The sequence below is a fragment of the Scyliorhinus torazame genome, chromosome 11 (assembly GCF_047496885.1).
Source record: "Scyliorhinus torazame isolate Kashiwa2021f chromosome 11, sScyTor2.1, whole genome shotgun sequence".
In the NCBI taxonomy this organism is placed as follows: Eukaryota; Metazoa; Chordata; class Chondrichthyes; order Carcharhiniformes; family Scyliorhinidae; genus Scyliorhinus; species Scyliorhinus torazame.
The window spans coordinates 94,368,286-94,394,307 of record NC_092717.1 but is presented as its reverse complement, the minus strand read 5'-3'; the positions used below and the strand labels follow the sequence as shown (position 1 = coordinate 94,394,307).

The window sequence follows — 26,022 nt, the reverse complement described above, 5'->3', positions numbered from 1 at the left end:
TCTCCGTCCCGCCTCACCCGTTTTCTGGTAGGGCGTGCCCCCGCCGGCAGCAGGATTCTCTGTCCCGGCAGAGAACCAATGGGGTTTCTCATTGTGGGCACCCCTACGCCGTCAGGAAATCCGCGGGCGTGAGTGAGGTGCTGACGAAACAGAGGATCCCCCCGACAGACTCCAGCTGTGCGCATCTTATTGCTTACCTCTCCTAATATCTCTTTTGGGTTAGCATCCATTTTTTGTCCAATTCTCTGAAGTGCTACATAGTTGCAAGTAGTCATTGTTTATATATTTAACCTCAACTGATTAATGTAGTGAGAACATCTGTGGAAATTATCCACGCTGTTGTTTCAGTTTTTCTTGGATAATAATGAACATTTGTTTTAGGATTTGAATTTTATGTTTAAAAACGAGGCCTTTATCCTGGACATATGGAACCTACTACTCATTGAGACATGCCTGAATGTTCATAATGGATAGCGAAGAAAAAGTATTCAAAAGGTCCTAGTGAAATATAAACGAAATGGGCAGATAAAAATGTTTGTAGAGGTTGCACTAAGCAACCTACCGATTTAGTTATATCTTGTGCCACCTTTTTTGCTTTATGCAAGTAACAAATTCGCTTCCAGATACAACACTGCAATGAGCAAACTCGGGGCAAAATGTTCATTGTTTAGGAGTTTGAAAGTGTTTTGAGTCTAGTAAAAATGTCCTTTTAATTGCCCAGTAGTGTTAAACTGATCCAATTTAGATTATCAGGCTGAAGTCAAACTTTCCAACAAAATAGAAAGCAGGGCAAGTTAATGAAAATTTGGCATAAAACAAAATAAGTGAAGGATGAAGTATCTGTTAAGATTTGTATAATATGAAATGCCACCATTCAAGCGTGTTACATTGGTTCCCGTGCCAAATGTATTTAATTTTCTGGTGTTGCTGTTGAGACAAAATCTGAGTGGAGGTTGGGCACAAAAGTATCATAGATCACAAAATTTACAGTGCAGAAGGAGGCCATTCGGCCCATCGAGTCCACACCGGCTCTTGGAAAGAGCACCCTACTTAAGCCCATGCCTCCACCTCATCCCCGGTAACCCGACCTAACCTTTTGGACACTAAGGGGCAATTTAGCATGGCCAATCCATCTAACGTGCACATCTTTGAACTGTGGGAGGAAACCAGAGCACCCAGAGAAAACCCACACACCCTGGGAGAAAATGCAAACTCCACACAGTCACCCTAGGCTGGAATTGAACCCGGGTCCCTGGAGCTGTGAGGCAGCAGTGCTAACCACTGTGCCACCCTGCCACCCTTATGTTGGCATTCTAAAGTGTTGACAAGTTTGAAATGCTGTCATACTGATATGACCGACTTTGGCAGAAGGATAATTGTGTCCATAGGACCATGAGACCCACCTGCCCTCATGGCCGCCTTCACATTAAGCTGCCGACTGCCCAACGTTCCCTTCCTGGCTCCCTTGTTGGTTGATATTGTTAATAGATTTCCTCATTCTATCCCTTCCTCCTGCAAATCTGCTATAATTGCCCCTCAAATAAAAAACCTTGATTTCCTTCATCCTCGCAAACTAGTGCCCCCTTTCCTCGTCAGAGTCTTTGAATGTGTTGTCACCTCCTAATTAGTGCCCTCTTCTTAGAACTCCATGTTTGAATCCCTCCAGTCAAGTTTCTGCCCCTGTTGCAGTCGAGAAACGGCTTTAGTAAAGTCGCAAATGACGACCTAAATGACTGAAAATAATAAACAATCCTTCCTAGTCCTTCTAGACTTGTCTGCACCCTTTGACACAGCTGATCTTGCCATTCTCCTGTACACTTATACACTTCTTATAGTCCCCCTAGAAACCAATAACCTTTAAAGAAAGACATCTCAAGTACTCTAAAGGATGCAGCTATACATTGGGAGCTAACCTTGCTAACATGAGTTCCATACTTTACCTTTTATTCTTTGCCCAAAGGCAGTTCTAACCCACAGCACCACAACCGCAGATAGGGCAAGGAGGCAGGTCCAGAATGCTCCAGTCTTGGCCATCAAGTCCTGATGTGGGACATGAACCTCCAACTTATGGCTCAGAGTCAGGGGCGCTATGTATAGCACCATAATACCTCCAATGTCCATTCAATATACAGACGGCTAATTGGATTGTGCGTAAAATGTCAAAGTACTTTGTGCATCAGAGTTCCGCTTATATGCATGTGATAAACTGGACTCCATAAAGCTGCACTTAAGTAATTTGTGCAGCGTCTATGCTTTGGTAGACAAACAAGATTACTTAATTGCCTTTGAGAAACAATGCCAAATTTTGAGGGAAGAATTTTGGCTCGTTGATTGTAATCAACCCCTTGGCTGTTTCTCTCAATTTTTTCTGGACAAAATATTATGTGTATATATTGTGGGCTGCTATTAGTTTTGATGACGGTGTTAAAGGGTAGGATTAGGATTAGTAATGTTGGTAACAAAGCATTCTATTTTACATTCAAGGACAGCAGAAAGTAATCCTTAAACGAGGTCAATGCAGAACTTAACGGTTTACCTCAACATGATTTGTAAAATAAATTAAGAGGTGGGTGAATTACAGGCTGGAGTTTTATCTGGCCTTCATATTGAATCTTTTCAGTGGGTCAGAGTATCGTGTCCGAGGAACCCTGTGGGTGCAGAATCTTGAGAGAGGAAGGGACTCCGATTTCCTGTTTATAACTGTATGCAGCCATGACCTTGAATGATGTGGTCCAAGGTAAACCAATGAGTGGACCTTTTGTGAGGTAGGACCAAAGTTGCGCTTTTCTTGAGGTAGAAACAGAGTGCAGCTGAGGTGTATGATGGGGTAGCACTGAAAGCGGCACAAAAGTTTGCAATGAAAATAATCCTGTCTTCTGTTTTGAGCATTGGGACAGACTTGACTGAAGTGGTTCAAAGTTCCAGTGAGCATAACAGGTCATTAATTTTAAAAAAAAATTTGTTTATGGGGTTTAGGTATCGCTGGCTAGGCTAGCATTTATTGCCCATCCCTAGTTGCCCTTCAGAAGATGGTGGTGAGCTACCTTCTTGAACCGCTGCAGTCCTTGAGGCGCAAGTACACTAACTGCTGTTAGGGAGGGAGTTCCAGGGTGTCCCCCCAGCGACAGTGAAGGAACGGTGATATATTTCCAAGTCAGGATGGTGAGTGACTTGGAGAGAAACCTCCAGGTGGAGTTCCCAGGTATCTGCTGATCTTGTCCTTCTAGATTGTAGTGGTCATGGGTTTGGAAGGTGCTGCCGAAGGAACCTTGTTGAGTTACTGCAGTGCATCATGTAGATGGTACACACAGCTGCCACTGTTCGCCGGTGGTGGAGGTTTGAATGTTTGTGGAAGGAGGAGCAATCAAGCGGACTGCTTTGTCCTGGATGGTAGCAAGTTTCATGAGCGTTGTTGGAGCTACACTCATCCTGGCAAGTGGAGAATATTCCATTACACTCCTGACCTGTGCCTTGTAGATGGTGGACAGGCTTTGAGGGGGTCAGTAGATGAGTTACTCATCATAGGATTCCTAGCCTTTGACATGCCCTGGTAGCCACAGTATTAATATGGCTAGTCCAGTTCAGTTTCAGATCAATGGTAACCCCCCCCCCCCCCCAGGATGTTGATCGTGGGGGATTCAGCGATGCTAATGCCATTGAATGTCATGGGGCAGTGGTTAGATCGTCTCTTGTAGGAAATGGTCATTTCCTGGCCCTTGTATGGCCCGAATGTAACCTGCTACTTGTCAGCCCAAGTCTGGATATTGTCCAAGTCTTTCTACATTAGGACATGGGCTGCTTCATATCTGAGGAGTCGTGAAGGTGTTGAACATTGTGCTGTCATCTGCAAACATCCCCACTTCTGACCTTCTGATGGAAGGGTGGTCATTGATGAAGCAGCTGAAAATGGCTAGCCCTAGGGCACTACCTGAGGAACTCCTGCAGTGATGTCCTGGAGCTGAGATGATTGACCTTCAAACACCACAACCATCTTCCTTTGTGCCAGGTATGACTCCAACCAATGGAGAGTTCCCCCCCCCCCCAATTCCCATTGACTCCAGTTTAGCTAGGGCTCCTTGAAGCCATACTCGGTCAAATACTGCCTTGTGCCAAGGGCAGTCACTCTCTCCTCGCCTTTGGCATTCAGCTCTTCTGCCCATCTTTGAACCAAGGCTGTAATGAGGTCAGGAGCTGAGTGTCCCTGGCGGAACCCAAACTGAGCGTCTGTGAGCAGGTTATTGCTGAGTAACTGCTGCTTGATAGGACTGTTGGTGACTCGTTCCATCACTTTGCCGATGATGGAGAGTGGACTGATAGGGCAGTAATTGACTGGGTTGGATTTGTCCTGTGTCTTGTGTACAGGACACCTCAGCAACTTTCCACATTGCTGGGTAGCTGCCAGTTTTGTAGCTGTACTGGAACAGCTTGGCTAGGGGTGCGGTATATGTTACTGTGCCTAACCAAGAATTTAATTGATCTAGCAACATGCATTTTGCAGTCCTGGTTTCAGTGATTTATTGCTCAGTTTTATTTCATCCCAGTCCATTACAATGTTGGGGGAAAATTTGTACACCTTGTTTCTGACATTTGTAAATGAATGCCGATTTTAATTGAGTAGTTTAATAATACTATATTTTAGTGCAAAATGTTCATATTATGAGTTTTGTATTATGCTGTTAGGTAATTTGGACATTCTGAATTCTCCCTCTGTTTACCCGAACAGGCGCTGGAATGTGGCGACTAGGGGCTTTTCACAGTAACTTCATTGCAGTGTTAATGTAAGCCTACTTGTGACAATAAAGATGTATTATTATTATTATATTGTAACTTAGATGGGATGCTGTTGGTTAGTAATCCAATTTAGCTCATTTGGAAAGGGTCTGTCAAAACAGTTACAGGCAGCTGTTAATGAAATTCACTTTATGCATGTAGCCCTGAACAATTACTAATCGCTCGTGGTTTAAAAAGAAAACTAAAGTTGCTCAATTAATGGTAGTTTGGTGTGAAATTCAAGCGAAGCCCTATGATGACTTCCAAAAGATATTTGGCAAGTGGGCATTCAGTGCCTAGCTAGAAAGAAAAACAAGGCCATTAGTAGAGTTATGTTGGAGTGAGGGGAAAGTACCAAATGGGGTGATTCAAGGGTAGTAGTTCAGATCATTACGGTTTCTAACTTGGATAAATGACTAGATTCAGAAAGGTCATCAAATTTATTAATGATGCCAAATTAGGAGGGACAGTGGCTTGGGAGCAGTAGCGTACATTGCAAGATGTTTTGAACAAATCTCTACAATAGCATGATGGGAGATAGGATATATTGGAACCTTTTTATAACTGCACATCGGAAAGAAAAATATAAACAAATGTGCTTCATTTTGTAATGAAAACAAAATGTTGGAAAAACTCAACAGATCTGATAGCATCTGTGCGGAAAGAAATAGTTAAAATTTCTAATCCTATTGGACTCTTCGGAACTGTACTACATGAAGTGTTGTGATAGTTTGTAGCTGATGCTTAAAGTTTACCAACAGCTTTAGTGGACTTGACAATGAATGTTTGTCTAATAAAAGCAGAGCAAAGCCAATATAATGATGCACTACTTACCTAGAAAAACAATACAGAAGTCGGAAGGAGGTCATGATCATGTTCTAGTTGGACTGCACATTGACAGCAATACCATTTTCTGGTACAGTGGCAAGGTATTCCAAATGTCATGAGCCTGAATTAATAGAATCATACAGCACAGAAGAGACCCTTCGGCTATCAAGCCTTCACCGACAGGAAAAAAAAGACTAATCTACACTAATCCCACTTGGCCCATTGCCTTGAATGTTACAACATTCCAAGTACTTTTTAAAGATTATGCGGTTTCCAGCCTAAACTGTTCCCAGGCGCTGCATTCCAGATTCCCACCACCCTCTTGAGTGAAAATCTTTTTCCTCAAATTCCGTCTAAACATCTTGAATTTCACTTTAAGGTTATGCCCCCTTGTTATTGATCCTTCAACTGAAGGGAACAGCTAATTTCTATCCACCATGCCCATGCCCCTCATTATATACCTTAATCATTTACCCTCGGCCTTCTCTGCTCCAAAGAAATCAGCCTGACCTTATCCAGCCTCTTCATAGCTAAGACGCTCCATCTCGGGCAACATCCTGGTGCATCCCTGATGAATTTCCTCTGCACCCTTGTTAGTGCAATCACATCCTTCCTATAGTGTGGTGACCAGAACTGAACACGGTACTCCGGCTGTGCCCTAATCAAAGTCCAACATGACCTCCTTGCTCTTACAATCTATGCCATGACTGATAAAGGCAAGTGCCCTGTATGCTACCTTAACTACCCTATTAACCTGTCCTGCTGCCTTCAGGGATCTGTGGACAAGCACTCTGAAGAGGTAGATTTAGGTAGAAGGCCTATATACCAGGTTGAAATAAAATCCAAGGCTTAACATGAGTTCCTGCTTGCCGAGGTTAGTAGCTGTCCATAGACAAATTGTTGCCATGGCAACAGATAAATCTCCCAAGGACTTGTAGTTTTGGCAAGGATATCTACACCCATAAAGTTAATGCTTACGTGATCATCATAGAACACAGGACAATGGAAGGGAGTCTCGGGGCTGAAGCTCAGATGTACACTTGATCTAACAACTGGCTGAAAGCTTGTAGCCAAGTAGAGACACTTGCGTGCCTGGCAATATTATAATATCATGTATGTGCTTTGATTATGATTGGTAACTATGCTCCTATATAATGCATACTCCTATGTAATGCATTATTTAATCCTAATTATTAGTTGTGAATGGGCACATGTTTTTGAACAAATGTATTCTTTTGGTGTATGTTAATTACCTGAGATAGCACACAAAGTATAATTGCTCAATCCTTGATGTGATCGGGGAGCAGGCAGACATTCTTGTCTTAGCTTTGCTCCCCTGTTCTAGCTTGCAATAAAAGTTTAAACTTAAACTCGACTCTTAAGCGTTGTCTGGTCAATTGGAGAGTGAAGTACACTATAGTTGAATAACTACCGGTGAAACTCCCACAACAACCCAAGATCCCTCTGTTCCTCTGAGCTTCCTTGCATCCAGTCATTCATTGAGTACTCGCTTGTCGTGTTACTCCTTTCAACGTGCATCACCTCGCACTTTTTAGGGTTAAATTCCATTGCCACTGATCTGGCCATCTGACCAATCGCCTATACCCTCCTACAATCCAAGACAACATCCTTCATTGTCAACCACCCGGTCAATCTTTGAGTCATCTGCAAACATAATTGTTAACCCCCCCCCCACATTTTCTTTTAAATCGTGCATATCACAAACAAAAAGGGACCCAACACTAATCCCTGTGATATGCCACTGACACTGATCTCCAGTCGCAGAAAACAGCCTTCTAACACCATCCTCTCTCCTATCATTAAGCCAATTTTGATCCAGCTTGCCACGTAATCCTGGATCCCATGTGCTTTTACCTTCTTTATAAGCCTCTCCTGTGGGACCTTTGCTGAAATCCATACAAATTACACCAACCGGTCACCTTCTCAAAAAATTCAATCAAATCTTTTAGACATGTCCTCCTCTGACAAAGCTATGCTGACTGCCCTTGTCTCTCCAAGTGGAAATTGATTCTGTCCTTCAGAATTTTTTCCAGTAGTATCCCTACCACCAATGTGAGACTCACTGGTCTGTAATTCCCTGGCTTATCTCTACCACCCTTCTTGAAAAGTGGAAGCACATTAGCTGTCCTCCAGTCCTCTGGTGGCCAGAATGGAATTAAAATTTGAGTTCGAGCCCCTGTAATTTCCTCCTTTGCCTCCCATAGCATCCTGGGATACAACTAATCTGGACCTGGAGATTTGTCCACTTTTAAGCCAGCCAAAACCTCCAGTACCTCCTGGCTCACTGTGCCAAACTGCTCAAGAACCTTACAGTCCCTCTAACTGAATTCTGCAACCACATCTTCCTTCAACGTGAAGACAGATGTGAAGAATTTGTTTAACACCCGACCAATGTCATGCAGCTCGATGCACAGATTACCCCCTTGGTCTCTAAAGGGTCCTCCTCTTTCCCTCGTAATTCTCTTCCACTTGATGTACTTACGGAATATTTTGGGATCTTCCCATATCTTTTTTTTTTTAAGATTTTTTTCATTTATTACAGGTGAGTCTTTGCTTCATATCGTTCCATCTTACAGTTTTGTCCCTCCTAACTGAGGTTATAAATAATTTACATCTCTTTGCTGTACAAGTTGCCAAAATTTACATTAGTGTTATCAAGCTTGTGTGGAGAACAATAGAAAAAACACATGGAATAAGTTAACAAGAGAAAAAAAATACTATTTTAAAAAGTGGTCTATTTACATTAACTGCTGTTTGTATAAATATAGGCAGAAAGCTTAATTTACTGAGCCCTATTTACTTCGATGTATTTCTTGAGATTATGCATAGTTACATTTAGCACATCCGTGTGTGGGCACCTGTGCCCCTCGGTGTGTAGGGCAGATTTCCCCTTTTCCTCCCTGTGGTATAGGTCCTTCCTGCCTTGTTCCCCTCCCCCCTGGTTGCCGATCATGAACAGGTCTTCGAAAAGGCTGGTGAATATTTTCATGTATGCTGGAATCCTTCGCCTGACCCCCTAATTACAAATTTTATTTTTTTTCTAACTTTAGAAACTCCGCTTGGGCGGAGAGCCAGTCTGAGGTGGTGCTGCCGACCTGCATCCAAGGAAAAGTCTCCACTGGGCAATCAGGGAGGCGAAGGCCTGGGTGTCGGCCCCTCTCCTCATAAAGAGCTAGAGCTCTGGATGCTCCAATACCCCGAAGACCGCCACTGAGTGGCATGGCTCCATTTTCACCCCCACCACTCTCGATATGGCCTTGAAGAATGCGGTCCAGGACCCGATGAGTTTGGGGTAGGACCAGAACGAACATGTGGGTGTGGTTGGCCGGACCCCCCTGACACCGCTTGCACTTATCCTCCGCCTCATGCGTGTCCTGGTTAGGTGCGCACTGTGTACCACCTTTACCCACGTTAAGCTCAGCCTTGCGCATGAGGAGATGGAGTTGATCATGTGCAGAGCTTTGATCCAGAGTCCTCCCCATATCACCATGCCCAGCTCCTCCTCCCATTTTTCTCACATTTCATCCAGTGTGGCCCTTCCCTCTTCTAACATTCGTCCGTATATTTCGCCCACATTTACCTCCCCCTAGAAGTCTGGTGCTAGTAATCTGTCCAGTAGGGTGTGTCCGTGTATCTAGGGGAACGTTGTGGTCTCACAACTGCAAGTACCGAAGCTCGTTTCCTTTGGGAGTTCTTTTAGCTCCCTCAGGGTCACTTCTCTGCCGTCCTCAACGTCAGCACACCTCTGTCCCCTCTCCACATTCTGAAGGTGGAATGATTTTGCCAGAATAAATTCATGATTCCTGCAAATGGGGGCCGCAATAGACATGCCACTGAGTTTGAAATGGTGTCTGAGCTGGTTCCAAGTCTTTAATGTGGCTACTACCATCGGACTCCTGGAGTATTTGTTGTGGGGACTGGTCGTGAGGCAGTGGCCAGCTCCAGGAGGGACGTCCCTGTACAGGAGGCCTCCTCCATGGGCGGCGTGGTAGTACTGTGGTTAGCACCGTTGCTTCACAGCACCAGGGTCCCAGTTTCTATTCCCGGCTTGGGTGTCTGCACGTTCTCCTGTGTCTGTGTGGGTTTCCTCCGGGTGCTCCAGTTTCCGCTCAAGTCCTGAAAGACGTGCTGTTCGGTAATTTAGACATTCTGAATTCTTCCTCTGTGTACCCGAACAGGCGCCGGAAGTCATAGAATTTACAGGGCAGAAGGAGGCCATTCGGCCCATCGAGTCTGCACCGGCTCTTGGAAAGAGCACCCTTCCCAAAGTCAACACCTCCACCCTATCCCCATAACCCAGTAACCCCACCCACCACTAAGGGCAATTTTGGACACTAAGGGCAATTTATCATGGCCAATCCACCTAACCTGCACATCTTTGGACTGTGAGAGGAAACCGGAGCACCCGGAGGAAACCCACGCACACATGGGGAGGATGCGCAGACTCCGCACAGACAGTGACCCAAGCCGGACTCGAACCTGGGACCCTGGAGCTGTGAAGCAATTGTGCTATCCACAATGCTACCATGCTGCCCTGTGGGGACTAGGGGCTTTTCACAGTAACGTCATTGCAGTGTTTTAAAAAGCCAACTATTTAGCCCAGTGTGCTAAACCAGCCCCTTGGCTGGAAGAGAAACCTTGGCAGCATGTTCATTTTTATCGTCTGCTCCCTTCCACGCAGGTCCCTCTTCATGTCCTCCACCAGTCTGGGCAGGTTCCATTTATGGAGCAGTGTCCAGTCGTGGGCTATCTGGATCCCAGGTACCTGGGGCGGGATTCTCCGCTGGTGCCCTGGGGTTTCCCGACAGCGTAGGGCTGCCCCACAATGGGAAACCCCATTGACCGGCCGGCATAACGGAGAATCCCTCCGGTGGGTCGGGGCAGAAATGTGGCGCAGTGGGGCGGAGAATCCAGACTCCGATCTTGGTTTGGGCCATTTTGAATGGTAGCATCTCCAGCTCTGTTCTCCCTCTCGGGGGTTCACCTGGAAGATTTTGCTCTTGCTCATGTGAAGTTTGTAACCCAAGAAGGCTCCAAACTCCCTCAGGTGTTCTGCTATCTTACCCATGCAGGCCAGGGGGTTCGAGCAGCAGGTCATCCGCATAGAGTGAAACTCTGTGCTCCCTGCCTCCCCGCTGAATGCCTGTCCAAACTTCGCTGATCAAAGAATGATGGCCAGTGATCAATTGCCAGTGCGAACAGTAGCAGGGACAATGGGGCACCCCTACCTCATGCCTCTGTGCAACCGGGAATATTTAGTGGTGGTGTTGGTCCGTACGCTCACCATGGGAGTGCTGTATAAAAGTTCCACATAAATCCAAACCATCCCAGCACCTCCATGAGGTACCTCCATTCTACTCGATCGAAGGTTTTCTCAGCGTCCAGGGAGATGATCACTTCTTCTGGTGTCCTCTCCCCGGTGGGGTCATAATCGCTTTCAGCGGCACCTGATGTTTGGCATTAGCTGCCGGACCTTGACAAACCCGGTCTGAACTTTTGCGATTACTTGGCAAGCAAATTTCCAGTCGCCTCCCCAGAGCTTTTGCCAGGACTTTGGCATCAATGTTCAGGAGTGAGATGGGTCTGCATGACGTGCATTCCATCGGGTCTTTTGTCTTTTTTGGGGATCAGTGAGATCGAGGCCTGTGCCAGTGTGGGCAGCAGGAGCCCCCTCAACAGCGGGTCATTTAACATGTCCCGCGGGTGCGGGGCCAGTGCTGCCGCAAACATTTTGTAGAAGTCCACCGGGAGCCCTTTCCCGGTGCCTTTCCTGACTACATGGAATTAATAAATTCTCTTTTAGTCCTACTTCTAGTCCCTGTCTCGTTTCCTCCACCATGGCTGGTATGTCCAATCCGTCGAGGAACTGTTTCATCTTCGAGTCCCCCTCTGGGGGCTCAGGTGTACAGTCCCCAGGTTCCATTCCCGGCTTGGGTCACTGTCTGTGTGGAGTCTGCACGTTCTCCCTGTGTCTGCGTGGGTTTCCTCCGGGTGCTCTGGTTACACTCGAGTCCCAAAAGACGTGCTGTTAGGTAATTTGGACATTCTGAATTCTCCCTCCATGTACACGAACAGGCACCGGAATGTTGCGACTAGGGGCTTTCCACAGCAACTTCAATGCAGTGTTAATGTAAGCCTACTTGTCACAATAAAGATTATTATTGTTATTATTTTTATAAGTTTGCAACGCTCCCGTCCCTAACCTTTACTATCTCCCTTGAGGCAGCCTGATTCCTTAGCTGGTGTGCCAGCAGGTGGCTAACTTTGTCTCCATGCTCATAGAACGTCCCCCGTTTCTGGTGGAGCTGGTTCACTGCTTTCCCAGTGGAGAGCAGGTCAAATTCTATATGTAGCTTCTTCCTCTCTACAGCAGCTCCACGGTCAGTGCCGTAGAGTACCGCCGATCCACTTCCAATATGGAGCCAATCATCCGTTGCCCAGCCGCTCTTTCCTTCCTGTCTCTAAGTGCCCTATATGCTATTATTTCCTCCCTTCAGTGCCCCCCAGAACATGGTGGGTGAGATCTCACCGTTTTTGTTGCACGATACATACCCATCGATGGCTTGTGACAAAACTCTCCATCGGCCAGGAGGGCTGTGTCCAGCCTCCATGGGGGGCACAGGGCCCGGCCCATCTCCAACCTCCCTTCCTTGTGTGGATTACTATAACGGAGAATTTCGCTACTACTAACTCTGGAAGCACTGATTTCTCCACTATGAAGAAGTTTACGCGTGAATAGGCTTTGTGTGCATGGGTGGTTGAATCTACACCGATCTACCACCCCACCATCTGCTACGTAAAGGTGGTTGCCCCCATGATGAGTTGGTGGGAATCAAGGTCAGGAATTTTTTGCCAGTGTTTTCATTATGAATTCAGATTCGTCCCAGTTTGGGGTGTATATATTTACAAGTACATCGGGGCTCCTTCCAGGATCCCGCTAACCATGGCACATCGTTCCCCTGGGTCCGTCACAAGAGTTTGTCGCTACAAACTCTACTTTTTGTTAAATAGTATGGCCACCCTCCCCTCACCCGTGTGTCGAAGCACGCCTGATACGTCTGTCTCACACACCTTTTCCTTTCCCTCAATCGGCCCTTCTGGATGGATGGATTGGATTGTTTATTGGCACGTGTACCGAGGTTCAGTGAAAAGTATTTTTCTGCAAGCATCTCAAAACAGATAATTTAGTACATGAAAATAAAAGAAAATACATAAAAGGGCAACACAAGGTACACAATGTAAATACATAGACATCGGGTGAGGCATACAGGTGTGTAGTATTAATCATGTCAGTCCATAAGAGGGGCGTTTAGGGAGTCTGGTAACAGCAGGGATAAAGCTGCTTTTGAATCTGTTTGTATCTCCTGCCCGATGGAAGAATTTAGAAGAGTTAGCAAGCCGGGTGGGAGGAGTCTTTGATTATGCTGCCCGCTTTCCCCAGGCAGCGGGTGGTGTAGATAGAACCACCAAAACCCGGGCCAGTTGCTCCCTCCCTCCCTCCTGGGAAGTGTGTCCCTTTCTAACCCCCCCCCCCCCCCCCCCTTTTACTCCTGTGCACCAGCTTGCTCTCTAGTATAGCAGCTCCCCTCTAGAACCATTTCTACTGTAACCTTCTTTCTTAAATATGTCTCTTATAGGAAGACTATGTCAACCCTTGGGCGTTTAAGATGGGCGATGACTCTGGATCCTTTCACTGGATTGTTGAGTCCCCTCTCGTTCCAGGTGACTATTCTGATGGGGGGTTTCTGTTATCCCTGTCACCCCCCGCCCCCTTCCCATCTCCTGTAGGGTCAGCCATACTTGCCTCCATGGACGTGCCCCTGCAAGCCGGGGTTTCCCTTCATGGGCCATCTAAGATGCTACCATCACCTTCCAGTTTCCAACCGTCTCCATGTGTGACCTGTTGTAACCAGCAATATGCCCTTTTCCACCCGTGCGTTTTCTCCCTCGCTTCTCTCTCCTCCCCCGCCCCCCCCTCCCCCGGACCAGGTGCTCCGTCCCTCCTGGAAGGTGTGTCGTTTCCTCCCCCTCTTACTCCCATGCACCAGCTTGCTCGCTAGTATAGACGCTCCCCTCTAGAACCGGATTCTATTGTAACCTCCCTGTCTGATTCTCCTTTCCCTCACTCCCACGCTCCCAAGAACAATTACCCCTTTCCCTCCTGGGTCGTTGAAATCCACATTTAATTTGAACTCATTTGCGTCCTCCAGCGAGTGCTCTTTGCCCGATATGTGACCCATAATTTGCCCGGGGACAGCACACCAAACCACACCTTACTCTTAAACAGTGCGGTTTTGGAGGTAGAGCAGACACACCGGTTATTCCAACAGAGACCCAAGTCAGGGGAACCACTATGGGCAATGATGGGGAGGCTCCAGAGATTCCATGAGAGTGGATCCTGACGTGGACGAAGAACACTCGGTCGTGCAAGTGGGAAGGACACACCACCCGCTTGCGCCAGGGCATTGAAGCAGACCTGGCCAAGTGCCAGGCATCCTGGTTGTTTAAACGGTGGATGGGGGTTTAAGCTGGGGAACATTTTGCACTTTTGGTGCCCGTTTGGAAGGGTTAGATGGTCTAATCAGAAGATCGTAGAGAGGGGCACCTTTTGTGCGACTGTTCAGCTCGTGGCTGCCACCTGAAGTCGGGGACTTTCCCATGTCTTACCCACCAGTGCTATTTTTCATACCTCCTCTTTGCTCTCCTAATTGCTTTTTGAGATCCCCCTGTACTTTCAATACTCATTGAAGACATCTGCAGATTGCTCCCTTTGTTCCTATTCAAATCTTCTCCCTTCCTATCCAGTCCTGAATATTCCGAGACATCCTGGGTTCTCTGGGCCTGTTACTCCTACATTTCATCCTAAATGGAACATGTCGGACCTTTTCTCTCACCAATTCCATTTTGTACATGCCCCCCCCCCACACTTCCCCCCCCACCGAGTATATATGCCCAGAAGTTCCTGTTCCTGGTTTACTTTGGTCAGATCGTGCCTTATTTTAATAAAACAGGCCTTCCCCTAATCAAAAAATTCTAAGTTACAAGAATAACTGGAAAATATTCTACTTCACATTCTATAAAGAAGAGTTGATCATATTTGGGCATGCGATTGTTTAGGTGATAAAGTAATGAAGGCATTATTAAATTGCAAGAATCGAACAGAGGGCACAGGATCAAGCTATTAAAAGAAAGAAAGATCTTGTATTTGATGTTGTGCATGTAACAAAGGCAAAACAGTAATGGTTTCAATCTTCATTCCGATTGTACACACCAAATTTGTAGTAATTGTGGGGAGGGCAAGTTCTGGGACACTGCAACAGACAATTTTAAATCCAGCGACCTGCAGTAAAAAAAAGAGTTAGTAACATTGTAGCAAAGTGTCCTGCAGGAAGAGTAGCCATAATATAATTTTACATTGAGGTCAAAGTAATTTAGTAAAATCCAAAATTTGTGTTGTGAATCTAAACCTGGCAAACTAGGTCGATATGAGGGGCAAGTTTGCTGAGGTAGATTGCTGAGTTGCATGAAAAGCTATGATTGGAGGCGAGCAATGATCAGCATTTAAAGAATTCATGCATAATTTGCCGCAAATATCTAGTGCTTTAAGGCATAAAAACCCTCCAAAGAAGTACCTGGGACTTCGATGTTGTGGCCATTTCGGAGACATGGATAGAGCAGGGACAGGAATGGTTGTTGCTGGTGCCAGGGTTTAGATATTTCAGTAAGCTCAGGGAAGGTGGTAAAAGAGGGGGAGGGGTAGCATTGTTAGTCAAGGACAGTATTACGGTGGCAGAAAGGACGTTTGATGAGGACTCGTCTACTGAGGTAGTATGGGCTGAGGTTAGAAACCGGAAAGGAGAGGTAACCCTGTTAGGGGTTTTCGATAGGCCTCCGAAAAGTTCCAGAGACGTAGAGGAAAGGATTGCAAAGATAATTCTGGATGTGAGCGAAAGGAACAGGGTGGTTGTTGTGGGGGACTTTAACTTCCCAAATATTGACTGGAAACGCTATAGTTCGAATACTTTAGATGGGTCCGTTTTTGTCCAATGTGTGCAGGAGGGTTTCCTGACACAGTATGTAGATAGGCCAACGAGAGGTGAGGCCATATTGGATTTGGTACTGGGTAATGAACCAGGACAGGTGTTAGATTTGGAGGTAGGTGAGCACTTTGGTGATAGTGACCACAATTCGATTACGTTTACTTTAGTGATGGAAAGGAATAGGTATATACCGCAGGGCAAGAGTTATAGCTGGGGGAAAGGCAATTATGATGCGATGAGGCAAGACTTAGGATGCATCGGATGGAGAGGAAAACTGCAGGGGATGGACACAATGGAAATGTGGCGCGTGTTCAAGGAACAGCTACTGTGTGTCCTTGATAAGTATGTACCTGTCAGGCAGGGAGGAAGTGGTCGAGCAAGGGAACCGTGGTTTACTAAAGCAGTCACAACACTTGTCAAGAGGAAGAAGGAGGCTTATGTAAAGATGAGACATGAAGGTTCAGTTAGGGTGCTTGAGAGTTACAAGTTAGCTAGGAAGGACCTAAAGAGAGAGCTAAGAAGAGCCAGGAGGGGACATGAGAGGTCTTTGGCAGGTAGGATCAAGGATAACCCTAAAGCTTTCTATAGATATGTCAGGAATAAACAAATGACTAGGGTAAGAGTAGGGCCAGTCAAGGACAGTAGTGGGAAGTTGTGCTTGGAGTCCGAGGGGATAGGAGAGGTGCTAAATGAATATTTTTTGTCAGTATTCACACAGGAAAAAGACAATGTTGTCGAGGAGAATACTGAGATTCAGGCTACTAGACTAGAAGGGCTTGAGGTTCATAAGGAGGAGGTGTGAGCAGTTCTGGAAAGTGTGAAAATAGATAAGTCCCCTGGACCGGATGGGATTTATACTAGGATTCTCTGGGAAGCTAGGGAGGAGATTGCTGAGCCTTTGGCTTTGATCTTTAAGTCATCTTTGTCTACAGGAATAGTGCCAGAAGACTGGAGGATAGCAAATGTTGTCCCCTTGTTCAAGAAGGGGAATAGAGACAACCCCGGTAACTACAGACTAGTGAGCCTTACTTCTGTTGTGGGCAAAATCTTGGAAAGGTTTATAAGAGATGAGATGTATAATCATCTGGAAAGGAATAATTTGATTAGAGATAGTCAACACGGTTTTGTGAAGGGTAGGTCGTGCCTCACAAACCTTATTGAGTTCTTTGAGAAGGTGACCAAACAGGTGGATGAGGGTAAAGCAGTTGATGTGGTGTATATGGATTTCAGTAAAGCGTTTGATAACATTCCCCACGGTAGGCTACTGCAGAAAATATGGAGGCACGGGATTCAGGGTGATTTAGCAGTTTGGATCAGAAATTGGCTAGCTGGAAGATGTCAAAGGGTGGTGGTTGATGGAAAATGTTCAGACTGGAGTCCAGTTACTAGTGGTGTACCACAAGGATCTGTTTTGGGGCCTGTGCTGTTTGTCATTTTTATAAATGACCTGGAGGAGGGCGTAGAAGGATGGGTGAGTAAATTTGCAGATGACACTAAAGTCGGTGGAGTTGTGGACAGTGCTGAAGGATGTTACAGAGGGACATAGATAAGCTGCAGTGCTGGGCTGAGAGGTGGCAAATGGAGTTTAATGCAGAAAAGTGTGAGGTGATTCATTTTGGAAGGAATAACAGGAAGACAGAGTACTGGGCTAATGGTAAGATTCTTGGCGGTGTGGATGAGCAGAGAGATCTCGGTGTCCATGTGCATAGGTCCCTGAACGTTGCCACCCAGGTTGAGAGGGTTGTTAAGACAGCGTACGGTGTGTTAGCTTTTATTGGTAGAGGGATTGAGTTTCGGAGCCATGATGTCATGTTGCAGCTGTACAAAACTCTGTGCGGCCGCATTTGGAGTATTGCGTGCAATTCTGGTCGTCGCATTATAGGAAGGATGTGGAAGCATTGGAAAGGGTGCAGAGGAGATTTACCAGAATGTTGCCTGGTATGGAGGGAAGATCTTATGAGGAAAGGCTGAGGGACTGGAGGCTGTTTTCGTTAGAGAGAAGAAGGTTAAGAGGTGACTTAATTGAGGCATACAAGATGATCAGAGGATTGGATAGGGTGGACAGTGAGAGCCTTCTTCCTCGGATGGTGATGTCTAGCACGAGGGGACATAGCTTTAAGTTGAGGGGAGATAGATATAAGACAGATGTCAGAGGTAGGTTCTTTACTCAGAGTAGTAAGGGCGTGGAATGCCCTGCCTGCAACAGTAGTGGACTCACCAACACTAAGGGCATTCAAATGGTCATTGGATAGACACATGGACGATAAGGGAATAGTGTAGATGGGCTTTGGAGTGGTTTCACAGGTCGGCGCAACATTGAGGGCCGAAGGGACTATACTGCACTGTTATGTTCTATGAAGTGGTCAATAGTGATTTAAAGTTTTAAAGCGATAAAACGAAGAAGCATATAATGTTGCCAAACAGAGTCGTGCGCCTGGAAGGATTTTAGAATTCATCAAAGGAGGACCAAGAAATTGATGAAATGAGAATAGCCTTGCACTAACGTAAAACAATTTTAAGCATTTCTGAGGGTATGTAACGAGGAAAAGATTAGTGAAAGGAAACATGGTTCCATTTGAGGCAGAGACGGGTGAAATTTTAATGGGGAGCAAAAAAATGGCTGAGTATTAAACGGTTACTTTTTGTATCTGTCTTCACGGTGGTGACGCACAAAATGTTGCAAATAATGAGGAACCAAAGGTGTAGTGAGTTGAAAATTAATGGATCTAGTGAAAATATATTCCCTGGACCTGATGACCTGCACCCTCGGATTTTTTAAAAGGTGGCTGCAAAAATAGTGGATGCATTGGTTTTGATCTTCCAGAATTTCTTGAATTCTAGAACAGTTCATGAGCCGAGAGAGAATGGGAGGGAAGTTTGGAAATGGGAGAGGGTGTGGGAGGGAGAGGGCCTGGGATGGAGAATGGGTACGGAGAGGGAGGATGGCGAGTGTGTAAGGAGGAGCAAGCGAGAGACTGAGAGCGAGGGAAAGGAACGATAGTAAAAGCTGGAAGAGTGTGGGGTGGAAGGGATGGGAGAGGGGGAATGGGGAAGTGTTGGAGTGAAAGGGAAGGGAAGAGAATGTCGAAAGAAGGGGGATGGAGAGAATGCGGGACGAAGTGGGAGGGACAAGAGTGAGGGCGGAGGGGGTAGATTGTTGGAAGGGGGAGAATATGAAAGAGGGGGGAAGAGAATGTGGGGAGATGGGGAACATGGGATGGAGAATGTGGGACAGAGGGAAAGAGGAGAGTATTAGAGGGAGATGGAGGGCGTGGGAGGGAAAGCAAGTGGAGGCAGAGTGCGTGGGGGAGAGAGAGTGAGCCAGAGTGTTTGGAGGAGGGAGGGTGTTGTGTGTGGGAGGGGAAGAGAGTCTGGTAGAAAGGGAGTGGAAGAGAATTTGGGTAGAAGGTAGAGAGAGAACGGTAAAGAGAGGCAGGGACTGTGGTTAGCACTGCTGTCTCATAGCGCCAGAGAACCAGGTTCAATTTGGCCGTGAGTGACTCTGTGTGGTGTCATGATAGGAAGATATTGGGAACTTGGGTCTAGCAATGGGGTCCAAGATGTAGCAAGAGATTTAGGGGTTAAACAGGCTGAAGAAAAAGATTTCCAGCAGTAGACTCCGAGGGATACACTCTCAGCCTGAGTTACCTTGTCCCATTCAGACTTAATCTCGTTAGTGGGAATACACAAGAAGTCCCGGTTCAGCCAGGATGATCCACCCAAGATCCATTGCCCTTCAGGACAACCTAGTTTGATAAGCCCATCACGCAATCTGACGACTTATTTGTCCATCAATGAAAGCTTAGTTGCATATGAATGGTGTAACTGTTCTTTTCTAGAAACGGGTATGGGAAACCCAGCCCAGATAACGATAACGGATTCAAGTCTGGCCACCTCCAGGGAGAACCTTTATTTGAGGGGCTGGCGGAACTTAGAGAGAGACGCACACACAGAAAATGCTGTTTTGAACGGCTACAGAGCAGAGAAGTCATGCCACCAAGGCAGGCTTTGAAAAGGATTTTGACCAATGTCCCTAACAGAAGAAAAATTGCTGTGATCGAGGAACAAGGGAGCTGCATGTTCATGTCTACTGGGTACTTGTGTGTTAAGGTTGAGAAACTGCATATAATTTGTTAGTGTTAGGGCTAGAAGTTTAAATATTGTTTTCTTTTTGTTTTAAGAGGTTTGTCCTCTAATTTGCCATGCCTTCAAATGGCTTTGAAGTTTTAAGTGTTTTAATCTTTCATTTGCCAGTACTTTCCTGCATATAACACCCCTTGGCGTTGCATCCTGATTTGCATTGGCACAATTAATAAAGTCATACCTCAAGAAATCATCTTTATACTGCTTTATTCACGATTCCAGCTTCTTAATGGGTTGTTCACCACGGGCCCTGGAGCTCACACCAACACTACTTTGTCCTGCCGTGGACTCTCCTGAGAAGCTCTTTCCAGCAGATTCAGTTGTGAGATCCTAACCTGTTAATTACATGTCGATCAATATTCAGTTTTTCACAGTCCTGTTGCTTGCTCGCTGGCAGGTACAAAATGGAGGAATCTTTCCTCTGAATGTGCGGCCAGAGCACGTGACGTAAGTGGCTGGGCGCGTGACCTCTTTGCCGACACTTTTAACGGAAAAACTCCATCGATGTTTTTAAAAATCTGGTCCTGGGACAGCGCTCTGATGTCAGGAGGAGGCGGTCTGCCCCACTGGGCTTCGGATCTGTGCTTTGCTAGATCTAGCTGATGGGGCAGTAATGCGCAGGACGGATGGCATTTTGGCCCCTGGGCACTTCTTCCGATGATTGAGAACGCCACAACCCTCCCAACACCCACCCACGACCAACCCAGGCTGTGATCCTGACTTTGAAAATGACTGTTGTGGAGTCTAGGATAAGGGGGTCTCAGCCTCAGAATAATGGGTTGAACATTTGGGACTCTTGAGGTGGAGTCCCTTCACTCGATGGCTGTTAGAAACTGCGACAATTCAAGAAAGTTGTTCACCACCTTTGCAAAAGCAATTATGGGTGGACAGTAGTTGCTGGCCTTGACTGGGACATTTACACTCAAAGAATGAATCACAAAAAGTACTCTGGTACAGCTGGAAATTAGGTGCAATGAAATAGTTTTCAGAGTGTGTCACAAGAACCATTACAATGAAATAGTTTTCAGAGTGTGGCACAAGAACCTTTTTTTCATTTTTTTAAGTCGAGACAAATAGTCACCAAATTAGTAGTCTCGTGTCTGTCCTCGTGTTTGGAGCCTTCACAAACTATTTTGAGTGTACATTTAAATTTGCTCACCAAGCTGGGTCAGAAGAAGTTCATGTGGTACATAAAATCTGGCTCAGACCAATTGGGTCACATGGCTTGTAATGTGATGGCTATAGTCTGATGGTCTGGAGCAATCAAAGAGACATTATTGTAGATGGTTAGATAGAACTTGTTGTTAAACTCCCTGGCCCAGGAGCACTGCCAGTTGTAATACCCAAAGCTTTACCTATTGACATATGAAAACTTGGGACAGATGATGAATCAGACCTGAAATACTCTTGATCCGTGGGGCTGTTATGTGTACCACCTAACCAGTTGGAAAGTCCCAACAAAGAAATCGCTGTGAAAATAATTCTTAAAAAATAATTTTGTTTTCTAAATCAGAGACAGGTTAAAGGAGGATAGAGGGAAGATTAATCTATTTGTTTCCCATTGTCTTGACATTTTCTCCTCTCCTAAAGGAGCTTATTTTTACTGGAATACCATTCCATGCATGATGGGAGCTCTCTGCAATCTTTCCCATATAGCTCTACTTCATTCATTTCAGTCTGTTTGAATGTGAGTAACACCAGTGGCATGGTGGCACAATGGTTAGCACAACTGCATCACAGCGCGAGAGACTTGGGCTCGATTCCAACCTTTTTCTCCCCGTGTCTGTACGGGTTTCCTCTGGGTGCTCATGTTTCTTTCCACAGTCCAAAGATGTGCAGGTAAGGTGGATTGGCCATGCTAAATTGCCCATTCGTGTCCAGAAGGTTAGGTGTGGGATACAGGGATAGGGAGAGACGTGCTCCTTCAGAGGTTTGGTGCAGATTGGATGGGCTAAATGGCCTCTTGTAGGACTTCTATGTATTTGTTTTTGGCCCGAGTCCAAACATAATGGCCCAGTCTTCAAGTCTCTTCCCCCCCCCCCCCCCCCCCCCCCCCCCGAAATTGAAGAGCTGGCCAGAAGTGCGGAGTCGAGATGCAGTGCAGAAAAGTAGGAGAGGAACAGCAATCCAGCATTGATTGACGCTAGCAGAAGATTTGGGCCATACTTTCTTGCAGAGTCATTTTAAATCCAGCAGAGTCATTTAAATCCAATCTATAAAATGAGTTTTGCATCTGTTTCATCATCCCCACCCATATTAGCTCTGCTGAGGTATACTAAGTTGGTACAGACAGAAATCAGTTTTTTCTCTGACTCATTGTTCAACTAAATAAAGCATTTACTCATGACATTGTTTAATGGCTTATTGTTTTTATGAAATCAATCTGAATTTTGTCAATCTTTTTACTTTGTACGACATGCAGCAGCTTAACTATGGGAAATCTGTTACTGAATCATAGAGAATTCAAATTTAACAAAGTTTACTCTCTTCATTTACGGCTTGCTACTAAACATAAATTATCTATTTTTGAATTAATCAAAAATGTCAAATTATTTTCTGGCGTCTTTTTTGTGCTCTTTGGGGTAAAGGATGCTAATACAGGGAAATGAAATACTTTTCCATTCTAGGTGTTCAATGAAAGCATGAACAACTCCAAAAATAGCTCCTTAGACATTGTCTAGCAACATGTCAGTCCTATTTCCTCTCCGAGGAATATCTTTGGTCTTGGCAGTTCTATCTTTAATCCTAATTTCCTTCTCCGCCTTACTACTTTTAATATCCTTACTTTGCAACTAGATGCACATCTGCCTTATAAAATACTTCTTTAATTTTACAAATATGGTACTCCACATTATATTTTTCCCTCCACTTAATTTTAACTGGGTTAGTTTTGATTTTACATTTGTCACTTTCTTTGTGATTCCTGTCCTCAAAGGAAGAGTTATTCCTTATCTGCCTCTAACTATAGCCATGTTGTTGTAATGAATGCCATGCAACACCCATGAGTATTTGAGATAAAAGCACACATTATTTGGGACTCTGGTTGCCAAGCCATTAACACAGCCCATTTTATTTGTCAATCTCAATTCCAACATGTCCTTATTACATTGAAGCTAGAATGCTGGCTTACTGTGCATTGTAAAGGGATTTTTAACTGCCCTGTGAATTCTAGGATGCTGAGATTAACTCTTGTGTTTCAAACATTTTATTCATAAATAGTTGTGGGGAATTTACCTTTTTGGTTTGTACATTTCATTTTCAGAAGTTTGTCCAGTAACATCAGGCCTCGAACACACACACCTCCCAGTGGAATTAGGAACGTTGCTGCAACAATCTCCGTGAACAAAAAGACCTACAATGCTGAAAATTACATAAGGTGATATAGTGTTTGTAACTTGAAAGGAAGGAAACTGTTCAATTTCAACTGTTTTACTCAGTTATTTTTTATTCCAGAATGAAGTACAATGAGAATTCAGCTTTAGCTCATGATTTTTACTTGGGATTCAATTAGAAGTTGTAGTATTTCACTTTTTGCCTGAAGTGAAATTGTGAAATTTTGAATATATTAGCGAGGTAAAAAAAAAACATACATTTTATGGCTTTATAACAAATGCTATAATGTGTTACAGGTGAAAACCTCAAGGGTTTTTTTCCCCCATTTGTTGATTTGTGAGATATGGGCATCTCTGGTAAGGTTGGCATTTACTGCTAACCCCAAGTTATCCTGGGAAGGTAGTAGTTGAACTACTTCTGTCCTTTGCACTTGTGGTGCTACCACAATGTTTTTCAACATTGGTGTTGGATAGGGATAGAATTTGTACTTTTTTTTAAAAGCACTATGTTCAAGACAAGACAGTGTGTGATTTGGAGATGTCTTTTTGCCAAGTATAACATTTCAAGAATTGGTATGTATCTGTTTTGAAACTTGCACATAGAATTGGTGCAGTGTCCATCACAGTGTTAGCACTGTTGCTTCACAGCGCCAGGGTTCCAGGTTCAATTCCCGGCTTGGGTCACTGTCTGTGTGGAGTCTGCACGTTCTCCTTGTGTCTGCGTGGGTTTCCTCCGGGTGCTCCGGTTTCCTCCCACAAGTCCTGAAAGACGTCCTGTTAGGTGAATTGGACATTCTGAATTCTCCCTCTGTGTACCCAGACAGGCGCCGGAATATGGTGACTGGGGGCTTTTCACAGTAACTTCATTGCAGTGTTAATGTAAGCCTATTTGTGACAATCAACATTATTTATTATTTGCTTTTTTTAAATTCTGAATGATACTGGATATTTTGAAATATTACTATTTTCTGAAGCTTGAATTCCTGCCATTTCATTGTAATATGTTATACTTTTCTTTTCCAGGAATAGTGTGAAATCTGGTTTAGACACCAGTGATGGAATCACTGTTAGAAGTTCAGCTAGTCAACAATTGTCAAGGTTTTGTCATGAATGTGGAACCAAGTATCCTGTGGAATGCGCAAAGTTCTGTTGTGAATGTGGAGTGAGGAGGGTGACCCTTTGATCATGCAATATAAATATGTCAAGGAAAACATGCTGGCAATTTTCAAAGCTCATCACATTTGAGCATTGCACTGCTTAATATTATCAGGTTTAAGCAACTGTTAGTTAAAAATTTACACAACAGTAAATCCATCCTGTAAAGAAGAGTACTTTAATTTCTTGTTGTACAATGTAACAAACGTGAAATAGTGCGGAACATTCATTTTATTACAAATTATTCATTTCTGCATTGTTTACAAATGCCAGTCAGATTACAGCAGAGTTCTTAGATTTCTTTACAGTTGACTGCTCTAAAATTGCAGTCAGACTGGTGCCTTTATCATGAATCTTATAAGTTGAGAAAGGCAAAGCATCTGGTCTGAAAGCGTTCACTGTGTAATACTGAGAAAATTCCTCTACGCAGGTAAAAGGAAAATTCAGCCTCTTTGTGCCTGGTGATTTGAATAATAATAGTATAATGAAGAAATTAAACAGTTTACTTGGAGGGTAAAGCTTTCCCAGGCACTGAGCTTCCTTCCAAATATAGCAAACCTGCCATTCATTGGGTGCAAAATAAATTTGGCAAATCAATTGGAAATATGATGGTCATTAAAAACCGAACATATCATAAATGGAACAAGAAAAGTGAGTAAGAGTTAAATGAGCTTCCTCACAAATGATTTTCGGAATCAAAGAAGTTTAAACATTACCTCATGGATCTATTAATTAACTTAAATCTAGTGCAAAAACATGTAAATTGTTTGTATAGAATGATGACCAAAAACATCCTATCGAAAATTATGCATAAACAAAATGACTGGGATTTGAAATATATGTGGAAGTTACCAGTATAAAGCCAATTATGTTGGTAAATGTCCACAGCTGGCCTTTTTTTGTTTGGAGAAATATTTTGTCACTTTGTAGTGACTGTTTCTGTAATTATTTGAAATAATTAAGCATTTAGGTGATATACAGTTATTGAAAGTATTTAGTATTTTGCAGATTATGGAGACAAGCAGGACTGTAACTTTGTTTGGTCTCAAAAGATAACTGCATTTTACAGATACAGGTTATACACTGCTGGAAAACTGGCATTTACTCACTAATGCTGTTGAATCACAATTGTTTTGCATTGTAATCAAATCTGCGCTTTGGAGTTATTCTTCAATCATCTTGTTGGTACCTGTCCACGCCTGCGTTTATTTAATGTGAAAAAAGTGCTTCATGTGAATTATTTGTTTCTAATAAGCAAAGTAAATCCAAAAATCTGTGAATTTTCTTGAATAAAATAAAAGGTAAGACACATTTTTCTGAAACTCTTAAATTTTGTTGACTTTCCCCACATTGGCTTCCTTCTATGCAAATATTTACCATTAAGGATTGCATGCTTCTTCATTAATTTAGTATCCCAGAATCACAAGTAATGCTCAAAAGGAAGGGAGAATTTGATATTTTCACATTGGTGCAATTATTTAAGGTGGCTATGACTCCGTGGTAACACTCTCTCCTCTGAATCAAAAAGTTGTGAGTTCGCACATCACTCCCAAGATTTGAGCATGTAATCTAGGCTGACAAGTCCATGCTGTCCTTGAGAGTATGCTCCACTCTGATGTTTTGTGCCATCTCTTGCATAAGACATTAAATCTGCCTCGCGTTCACCCGGATTCAATTCTGACCTTGGGTGACTGGGAGTTTGCACGTCCTCCACGTGTCTGAATGGGTTTCTT

The 26,022-nt window shown here is 44.4% G+C and overlaps 1 protein-coding gene across 1 annotated transcript in view; it reads left to right on the top strand.

Annotated features, from left to right (window-relative positions):
• Window positions 1-25,600, top strand: part of zc2hc1a (zinc finger, C2HC-type containing 1A) — a 138,839-nt gene extending 113,239 nt beyond the window's left edge. The window contains exons 8-9 of the mRNA XM_072467505.1: window positions 23,065-23,178; window positions 24,158-25,600. Coding sequence (XP_072323606.1) covers window positions 23,065-23,178; window positions 24,158-24,317 — 274 coding nt within the window. The 3' untranslated portion in view covers window positions 24,318-25,600. The remainder of the gene's footprint in view (window positions 1-23,064; window positions 23,179-24,157) is intronic.
• The last annotated feature ends 422 nt before the right edge of the window (window positions 25,601-26,022 follow it).